The sequence below is a fragment of the Mandrillus leucophaeus genome, unplaced genomic scaffold (assembly GCF_000951045.1).
Source record: "Mandrillus leucophaeus isolate KB7577 unplaced genomic scaffold, Mleu.le_1.0 Scaffold509, whole genome shotgun sequence".
Classification (NCBI taxonomy): Eukaryota; Metazoa; Chordata; class Mammalia; order Primates; family Cercopithecidae; genus Mandrillus; species Mandrillus leucophaeus.
In genome coordinates this window covers 3,028,654-3,039,141 of record NW_012105464.1, presented here as the reverse complement: position 1 = coordinate 3,039,141, position 10,488 = coordinate 3,028,654, and the positions used below count along the sequence as shown (strand labels likewise).

Here is a 10,488-nt window from a genome sequence, read left to right as displayed (position 1 = left end):
TTTTTTGGAGATGGAGTCTCACTCTGTCACCCAGGCTGGAGTATAGTGGTGCAGTCTCGGCTCACTGCAACCTCCGCCTCCCAGGTTCAACCAATTCTCCTGCCTCAGTCTCCTGAGTAGCTAGGATTACAGGCACCTACCACATGCCCAGCTAATTTTTGTATTTTTAGTAGAGACAGGGTTTCACTATGTTGTCCAGGCTGGTCTGGAACTCCTGACCTCATGTGATCTGCCCACCTCGGCCTCCCAAAGTGCTGGGATTAGAGGCATGAGCCACCGTGCCAGGCCTAAAACAAATTTTAAATAAACAATTTAAAGACTCATTTTGTTTTATATCTTTGGTGAGAGAAATACTTTTTAAGAAAAGGTAGGAAAAATGCAGTTGCTGCCATAAAATATATTCCCCAAACTTTACTAGTTTAAATCTTGATTAACAGTTAATATCTTAGCTTTTATTTAATTGGCAGCTAGCTGACAGCAAAAACAAGATGCCTTACAGGTGTCATGACACATGGAGATGACATGGAAAAGGCAAGAGAAACACCAAAGGGAGGAAAAGCGAACGGATAAAGGAGGTCACAAGACAGACCTTGCCAAGGGACACCAAAGGGCAGATGCTTTGGTAACCAACAAACAACCATTTCCTTCTCCCTTTCTTCGTGTCGGTGCCTGTCAATGATCGAGGTTAAAAATAAAAACACCGGCCTTCCCAGCCTCCCTGAAACCAGAACTGGCTAATGACCAAGCGCTGCGCAATGAGTCAGAAGGGAAATTCTTCTAGGATAGAATGTTCTACATGACTTTAGAAAAAGATGCAGGGGAAAAAAAGCCTCAGACCTTTCCTCACTACTGCAGTTAGGGGAACACAATGTTTGCAATGACAGCAGCCATGTTACAACATTGAAAGGTGAAACAGCTCAAACACTGAGAACAGCAGAGAAAACAGCTGGAAAGAGCTTGGATTTGGATAACTCTCCTGAGTTGCTGAAACAATCCTGGAGTGGCCTAGTTTTCCACTGCTTGCTAAGTGAGGTAATAAATGGTCTCATTATTTAGATGACTTTTTATTGGACATTTTGTTATTTACAGCTAAAAGCATTGCCCCTTATACAGCTGCCAACCACCTGCCTTAGAAATGAGCCAAAGACCCAATTAACAACTTTGCAGTAATTTGCTGTTGTTGTTGTTGTTTTCAAATCACAGCAGGAAGATAGGTACGTCATATTGAGTATCATTTTCTATCTGATATTCAGAATTACCTTAGGTTTTCTGTTAGTAGTAGCGAAAAAGGCTACCATTGATTCCATTTAGCAGCTACTATGTGCCAAGCACTGTGCTAGGTACTTTATCTAGGACTGGTCATCACAGCAACTTCCAAACCAGTCTCCTTTGGCTGGGGAAATAAAATCACATCTACACGTTTCCCGCCTTACTTAAACAACTTAGCATTTCCTTACAAATGTAAACCACAAACCACTAGTTGTACTTGTGACTTTGTCACCTATAGAAATCACAGATATATGCATGCCACGCTGCAGCTGTGGAAGGTATCTCAAAATATCATTGACTCTCATCACTGTTTCAAAAGTATCATCATCATTAGACCTGCCGTAAAATCTTATTTAATGTGTTAATAAAGGAGCACATACACTACTGCTCACACATTTTAAAAATGTTTTGGTAACGGGGCTGCAATATACTTGACTTCCTTTGTAATTCTGTGTGTTTTCTTTTATGCATTTAAAAATATTTTTCTAAGAAGATGTCCTGTAGGTTTCACCAGACTGACAAGGAGTCCTTGGCACAAAAGGGGTTTACACCCCCCATAACCAGTCCCGCTTGTTATCATTCTTAATATTGTCAATCCACTCTTAATACAGAAAACTGGGGTCATCTTTCTAAAAGGTAAGTTAGATCAAGATATTTCCTCCTTTAAACACAAAACAAATGCAGACTCCTAACTTTGACTAACTTGAGCCTCCAGGATCTGGTTTTACCCTGCTCATGTCTCCTTCCATGGTTTCAAACTCCTCTATGCCCTGCTCTCTCTCTCCTCCAGCCATGCTAGCCTCCTTCTATTTCTTTGAAATGTCCAAGTCATTTCCTACCTTAGGGGCTCTTGCCCTCTGCCTGGAATGCCTGTTCTTAGCGCAGCCACTTGGTTCCCATGCTCTAGTGATAAGCCAGGACGTTGCCTCCACAGAGAAGCTTTCCTACCACAGAGCAGCCCTCCCCTTTCCCACCTGTCCTCAGTTAGTTCCTGATTACATCCTTAAGAGCACTTAACTAAAACGACTGATGTTATTTTTTTCTTCACCAACAGACTTGTATTTTTTGTTCACTACTGAATCCAAGCATCTAGTAAGTTGCCTCACACCATGTAGAAACCTGACGTTCACTGAATGAATGAATGAAAACCAGAACGAGTCAATGAAGAAGCTCTTATTAATCAATTTACAGGTGAGGAAATTAAGGCTCAACGATGTTAAAATATTTTTCCAAGATCATTCAGTGGCAGAGTTATTATTTTAACTGAGATCCCAGGTCTCCCCATAATCCCTCTGCCATTGTCCGCTCCATTTCCACCAATCAGTGGAAAGTCGAATGGACCCAATATAAGTTTTTCTGTCATGATTTCTTGAGACTTCAATGCCCCGTTGCTCAAGGATATCTGCCTAAGAAATCCTTGGAGCTATTCCAGGAAGGCCAAGTTAAGTGAAAATACAGGCCAAGTTAAGTGAAAATACATGTGTATGTATCTTGCCACATACATATACATTTTTTTCTTATATCTGAACCTTGTAAACATAAATACAAACAACAAAATCAAATCAAAAGAAAAGAACCTAGAAAAGGGTAAACTAAGGAAGAAACAAATTAGATAAACCCAGGAGAAACGTCTACACATAAATACAGATCTGCTAAGGTACTGTATGCTAGCTTATAGGGACCACAATTCTAGCCATACACTCCCTAGTAGCCAACACAAAGTGACAAACAGAATCAGTTACATGACATATTTTGAAGATTTTTACAATTCAATCAATTGCCAGGAGTCACACAACTATTACTGTCTCTACAATCTGACAGCAATTCCTCTTGTGGGTCTTTAGAGTGAAAGGTAGGATATAGTAATCAGCATTCTAAACTACAGACGTTTTAAATAAACCTATCAAGCTTCATAGAATGGTGTCTTACAGTATGCCTTAATAGAGGTGGCAGTTATAATGCCAAAACCTATGCAGCACAGTATTGCCTTGCTATTCAAAGCATGCTCTATGGACCCGCAATATCAGCATCACCCAGGAACTTGCAGCTCTATAAGATCTGCAGGTGATTCCTAAGCACATTAAAGTTTAATAAGCACTGCTTTATTGGTTGAGCTTAAGCCAAGAAAAATAATGGAAAGAAACTATAATTCATTCATTCATTCATTTAACAAATATTTACTGAAACTTTGGCAGTGGGAAAAGATTTCTTTAGACATGACACCAAAACTACCATCATAAAGGAAAATATTGATAAATGGGACACCACTAAAACTGAGTGATATTTGCAAACACACACAAAGTTGGGTATCTAAAAATGTGCCAGGCAGTCTTGGCAATGAACATCAATGAAACCAAAAATGTCTACCCTTATGGAGCTTACATTCTAATTGGCAAAGACATAAATAAACAATTTAAGTAAAACAAATCACTAAAGGGGGATAAGTTGAGAATCGGGTTGCAATTTTAAATAGGGTAGTCAGGAAAGGCCTCAGTGAGGAAGTAAAGACCTATACAAGGCCAGGCACAGTGGCTCATGACTGTCATCCCAGCACTTTAAGAGACTGAGACGGGCAGATCACTTGAGCCCAGGAGTTCCAGAACAGCATAGGCAATATAGTAAAACTCTGTCTCTACAAAAACTACAAAAAATTAGCCGGGTGTGGTGGCGCATGCCTGTGGTGTCACCTACTTGGGAGGCTGAGGTAGGAGGATCACCTGAGCCCAGGAGGTCGAGGCTACAGTGAGCCATGGTTGCACCACTGCACTGCGGCCTAGGTGACAGACTGAGACCCTGTCTCAAAAAAAAAAAATTTATATGTGTGTGTGTATATATATACACACATACACACCTATACAAGGTCAGAAATCTAGCTATAAATACTTAGAGGGAGTGTTCCAAGTAGAAAGAACCGTAAGAACAAACAGCCTGAGACAGGAAAGTAACTAAAACAGTAACACGGCCAGTGTGCTTGAAGAAGAATGAGAAAGGAGTAGAGTAGGTGTGTAGGAGGCTAGATCATGTGGGGCCTTCTCAGCTATTTTTAAGAATCGTAACTTTAACTGTGAGACGACAAGCCACTGGAGAAAAAGTAATAGGGAGCCACTGCAGTATGCTGAGCAGGGAAATAACATGATGAAAAGTGTCTTTTGAAATATTTGTTTCTTAGGGGTAGATGGAACGGCTCGAGTGGGAGATTCTAGCTCAAAGTATATTGCACCAGTCCCAATATATGGTGATTCATTCATTCAACTCTTTATTAGGTGGCAAAGATGTGCCAAGTAATGTGGGGAGGATCTAAATTAGAGTGTTAACTGAGGGAACTGCCAGAGGAATGTGAATATAAATGACATCGGAGGGGAAGAAACCCAGGTCATACTGACAGATTATTTATAGAGAAATGACACAAATTCGCAATTCAATTTAATCAAGGTTTATGGATCACCTACTGAAGGCAAAGTCCTGTGCTGGCTAGGACTTGTGGGGTGGGGATGGTGTGTAAAACTTGTACTTTCCCCTCAAAGGGCTTCCAGCCTGGCGTGCTTAGCCCCTGCCCTACACCTTTCAAGCCAGAAAGTCCTGAATTGCCACAGCTGCAGCTGGCACTGGAACTGACTGGTTTGCTCAGGTTAAGAGCTGGGCTTTTTTTTTTTTTTTTTTTTTTTCCCTTATCCTTGAAGCTTGTTCCATCTCCTGGGAGCAGGGGCCAAAACACCTCAACTCGATTAGCACAAAAAAGAAGATCTGGTTTGGCAGGAGGGCAGAAGAGAGGTCTTAATAAATGTCTTTGTGGCTCAGTGTTGCAGATTGGCCCAAACCACCAGTTTTTGGGCAGAGTCCTTCTGGTCTGCTTCCACCTGTGTGACCTGGTGGTCACACACTTTTCCCACTCCATTCTGGAGAAATGGCCTCAAGGCATGGAAAGGGGAAGAGGCAAGATTAAGGAAAACAATTGGAAAAAAAAAATTGAAAACCGCCTGCTGCCAGACTAGGAGGTGAGGGGAGCAGATGCAAATACAATGCAAATGATATGTAAATATCTCTGTGGCCTGCTAAAAGGTTTTCTACAACTGGAAGGGCATTTGAATAACTGCTGGTAGTAACAGTGACTCAGAAGCAGAGCAAATTATTTCAAGACAACTTTGTGACATAGACCTTTGCTGCCCAGCTAACACAGTGCACTTTCTTTAGTCATCTTTTTTCTCACTTGAATCAACCTCACCTGCTATTAAAAAAAAAAAAAACACAAAACAAAACAAAACAAAAAACCGGTCTGCCTCTGTAGAGGTTATCTAAGTTACTCTTTTAAAACACTATATATACCTTTAATTTTTCTTCAAACGCCTTTCTCACCTAAATAAAGCCAAGTTAAATGTGTCACTTCCTCCCTAGAACCAATACCTGGCTCCAGTGGATTATGAATGAAAGTGCCTCTCTCTCAGTTCTAGTCACTATGATCCTTCAGAGTTTTGTTCTTTTTCCTACTCCACAGGAACTGGCATATTCTCTTCTAATAACCACATGCTGATTTCAAAGTGAGTCCAGGAAAAAATATGTATGTGAAAACCAATTCACTTTTAGGAGCCACTGTAAAGTTATTCATCAAGACAAGCTGCCTGTCAAGAAAGCTGTGGTCTTGCCCATCCTAAGCAAATATGTTTAAGTGAAATAATGCACATGCAACCACAATGGGGTACATTTCCGGGTACATTTCCGTCTACCTTTATGTATTTTTAAAGGGGACACTCCTATCAGATATGCATTTAATAAGAGCCATGGGTTGAACTGAATAGTAAGCAAGACTGTAAACACATCAGACCCACGGCTGAGTAGTTATTCTTGGTTACAGACCCAGGGCTCCAGAAGCAACTTACCTCCACATCGGCCCCGAAAAGTTCCATTACTTTCTAGCACTCTAACATTCGAGGATGCCTCAGCTTTTGACAGCAGAGTCAAAGGAAAGGAAATCCCCTCCATTTCTGAGGTTTTCATCTTACTTGAAAGGGCCACACTGTCATCCCCCAGAAAGCTAACAGGCATCTAGAGTGATGCCACGTTCAGCGTAAAAACACTGACAAAGCGCACAGACGCCAAATCTCAACAAATGAGAGACCGAAAAAGACAGGAAAGAAGACGGTCAAAAGTAGGAGACAGACCTCAAGAGACTGACGAAATGCTAGCACCACACGAAGAGTAACAAAGAGATGGCGAGCAACCCGGGGCAGTGCTGCCGGAGCCAAGGAGTCCGGGGAAGGGAGGCCGGGCAAGCGGCGAGCGCCCTCCCGCGGCCGGGACTACCTCTTACCTCCTGGGCGAGTTTCTGCTTGAGCACCAGCGCGGCACACAGGTAGCCTGCGCGGCCCACGAACAGCTCGTCGGAGCCGCACTCCAGGAAGGAGACCGGCGCGCAGACGGCACACAGAGCCCGGAACTTGCCCAGCGGCTGCACGTAGTCGGACCGGCCCAGGGCGTGGTACACGAGCGTGGCCACGGCGTACACGTCCGCGCCCCGGAGCAGGAAGGCAGCACGGGTGTCGGCGTCCGGCTCGCCCCACTCCTCAGCGCGGGCGCACGCGTCGATGAGGCGCATAGCTGAGCTCAGGTAGGGTTCCCGGGGCCCTGCGAGACGTGGTAGAGCATGTAGGCCACTTCGGCCACGCCGCCATAAAGCCCCCCTTGGCAGCCGCTAGCCCCGGCCGTCGCCCCTCGGGCCTCCGCGTCGCCCCCGAGTGGGGGAAGCTCCTGGAGGATGCGCTCGATGGTGGCGGTGACCAAGGGCGCCACCGCCTCCTCACACTGGCCCGCCAGCAGGCTGCCCTGGTAGTCATCGAAGCGATTGGCGAAGCAGCGCTTGGTGTCCATGCTGTTACCCGTGCCCGCTAGTGCGGAGCTGAGGACCGCTTGAAGTCGTGCCCTGCAGCCCCGCACACCACCTCCGGCTCTCTGAGGCACTCGGATGGCGGTGTATGCGGCGGGGAAGGAGCGAGAAGGATGAGACGGGAGGTGACAAGAGGAGGCGGGCCAGGAGCGGATGGCCAAGTGGGGCGCCGGGCTGCGATCGCGGGGATGTGTATCGTGCGCCCGGCTCTCTGAGGCCGCGCCCTTGCCGACCCGCCCCCTCCTGCCCCGGAGCAGCTCAGCGGCCTCTCCAAGGGGCCGAGGTGATCTCTGGCAGGACCCACGCGGGGCCCGCGCCACGCCTCCCGCTCCGCCCCTGGCTCTTCCTCTCCTGGCGGGAGGCTGGGGACGTGCGGGACGCTGATCTGGGACTCTGGGACTCAGCATACGCACACCTGGTGGTAGAAGTGACAGTCTTGTCCCTTGTATACTCAAAGTGTGGTCCTTGGGTTAGAAGCACCAGCATCACCCGGGAGCATGTTAAAAACGCAGCGTCTCAGGCTTCGCTCCAGACCTATTGAATCGAAATCTGAATAGTCAGCAAGATCCCCAGGTGATTCGCAAGCACATTGAAGTTTAAGGAGCCACGGAACTAGGCTAGAGTACCAAGACAAAACTAGGCGCCTTCTTTGACGTTTGTATTTCATCTTGGTCGCTTCGGAGTTCTCATTATGCATGTTTCAATCCCAAAGGCTGGGGTATTTGAGCACATCATGTTTAATGCATTAAAACGGTGAAATACCCCATACGGGAACTTTTTTCCCAGCTTTGGTTTTTGTATTGTTTTCTTCGAGTATACAGGAGTAAAAACTCAAAGAACCACACAGGGTTAAGGCAAGGAAGGGGCACTCCCCTCCTGCCATGCGTGCATAGTAAAAGCTCAATACATATCTTGAGGTCATTAACTAGTTAATATTAGGATAAACCCTCTGTGATAATTTAATTAGGCTTTTTATCTCCCCCTTCCCTCCCTTCTTTCCCATGTTTGTTCTCTTCTGCTTTTTTCCCAAGGGCGTTATGGAGGGTCTCCTATGTGTCCTGAAACCTGGAAATAGATGGATGAATAAAATTTGACATGGTCCTATACTTCTTGGAAATTACAATTCAATGGGAAAAACAGAAAATGAACAATTACAAAAGCTAGTGGTCTTTCTTATACTCAGCTGTTTGAAATAATTCTGCCTTTCCCAAAGTGTTGACTCTTGAAGACTAAAGAGGTCACGTTTCCCAGAAGTATTTGTATTTTGACAGGGACTATGCAAGACACAAAGGAGTAAGTGGCTCATAGAACAGTTTCTGATACTTTGTGGAGAGAGTAACTACTCCACTTACTTAAAAGGCCAGTTTGGACGCATTTTTTTTTTCCTCAGAAGTATTAAATGTCACCATGATTGGGAAGCAGAAATTAAATACTCTGCCCCTCCACCCTTACTTGATGTAGTCCGGGAAAGAACCTTAGTTTGCCAACATGACTGCCAGGAGGGACACATCCACATAGTTCAAGGACAGTATGGCCATCATCCCCCTTTGATGCGGCCAAAACAGGTTTATTTTTAGTAATAATAATAATAAAAGTCCACTTTTAGGCAGGGAGCTTGATATGTTAAAGGAAGGAAAGGCATCAAAGAAGCAGCAGGAAAGTTGAGTTTCTCCTTGAGACGTCCTTCCTCATCCCTCAACCACAACAGGCATTAGAGGTGATTTTTGTCCCCTCAGACAAGGAAACATAAAATAAAGCCTTTACCGGCAGAAATGAAGGCTTATTCCACTTCATTCCTCCACACCTCCCTCACCCTTGTCATGAATCTAGAGGCAACTCTATTAATTCTGACTCTGATTATTCTTCCAAACACTCCATCCCAGAGGTAGCAGCAGCAACAACAGGGATCTGCTAACTGACTTCAAAATAGAACTGTATGTAAACGCAGCTCCGAGAAAAGGAGCTCTTCTGCTTTTTCCCAGTTGTGTCATCTGTCCATTGCCCCAAAATGCTGTATAAAAAGCAATCACAAAATCTTATAGCACATGACAGTAAGTTTACTGTTCATGCATCTGGGATCTTGGCTGGGCTCATTCAGGTGTCTGGAGGTGGGTTGGGTCATGCTTGGGGAGACTGAGGTGACTGGGCTGCGACCCATGTCTCTTGTCTTTTAGCTGACCAACACAGCATGCTTGCATGGCAATGGCAGAGGGGCTAAAGCAAAAGCAGAGACATGCAAGACTTCTGAGGGTCTAGTCTCAGGACCACACACTCTTTTCTGCCTTAGTCTATTGGCAAATCACATGAGGAAATATAAGGTGTTTTTGTTGAACTTCAAAGTTGTATGACAAAGGGTATGGACACTGCGTAGGGTGAAGTGTTAGGGTTCTTTGAAACCCCACCCCTAATTGTCCTATACTTAATTTGCATGCAGCGTTATTTATTTTAATACTATTACTCCACTAGAATATACTCTCCGTGATGGTAGGGCTTTTTCTTGCATTTATTTACTGATATGCAAGAGTCTAGAATAGTCTCTATTCTACTACTAATACTACTACTACTACTACTGCCACCACTACTACCTGTAGTAGATATTTACTAAACGTTTATGAAATAATGAATGAATTACCATGAGAGTGCCATGAGAGACTTAAGGTACGCTGAAGTGTAGAATACAGAGTGAGGTCTTTTTTCAAACCTTAACCTGACATGTCTAAACTCCTCCTATATTCTTGGATCCTTTTCCTATTGTGAGCACAAAATGTAAACATTCTGCAGTTTCTGCTCTTGTCTGTTTCTCTACAAGATATGGTGACCTCTATACTTTATCTTGAATTCAGGGCCTTCACACATTCTACTTTTGCTAACTAACCCTCTGTGGCAGCTTATATTTTTCCAATATGGCCACAACAATATCTCCTAGGCCACATGTTCCTCTACAATCCATGTGACCTTGACATTCCTCTCATCAGGAGGGAGGTACATGTAACCTCTTCTGAACTCTGGGTGGGCTGATATCTCATTTGTAACAAATAGAATGTGATGGAAATAACACGGTATGGCATCCAAGGCTAAAAAGTAATGCAGCTTCCATCTTAAATGTTGCAGCACTCACATTTGGAGCCTTGGGCTGCCTTGTAAGAATCTGACTGGAGCTTCTTATCGGGAGGAAGCCCAGACAACATGAAGAGGTCACTTGGAAGTGCTTGGATTGACAGGCGGAGGACAGCATCAACTGACAGCTATGTGAGTGAACCACTTTGGATATATCCAGTCCAGTCAAGCCTTCAGATTACCACCATCCCAAACCCTTCCAGAATTCCTGACCCAAAAAATTA

At 44.5% G+C, this 10,488-nt stretch overlaps 1 protein-coding gene across 1 annotated transcript in view; it reads right to left on the bottom strand.

Moving 5' to 3' along the window:
• LANCL3 (LanC lantibiotic synthetase component C-like 3 (bacterial)) overlaps positions 1-7,398 on the bottom strand; it is a 102,848-nt gene extending 95,450 nt beyond the window's left edge. The window contains 2 exon segments of the mRNA XM_011996307.1: positions 6,575-6,882; positions 6,885-7,398. Of these exon segments, the coding sequence (XP_011851697.1) occupies positions 6,575-6,882; positions 6,885-7,131 (555 nt within the window). The 5' untranslated portion in view covers positions 7,132-7,398.
• Between the last annotated feature and the right edge of the window lie 3,090 nt (positions 7,399-10,488).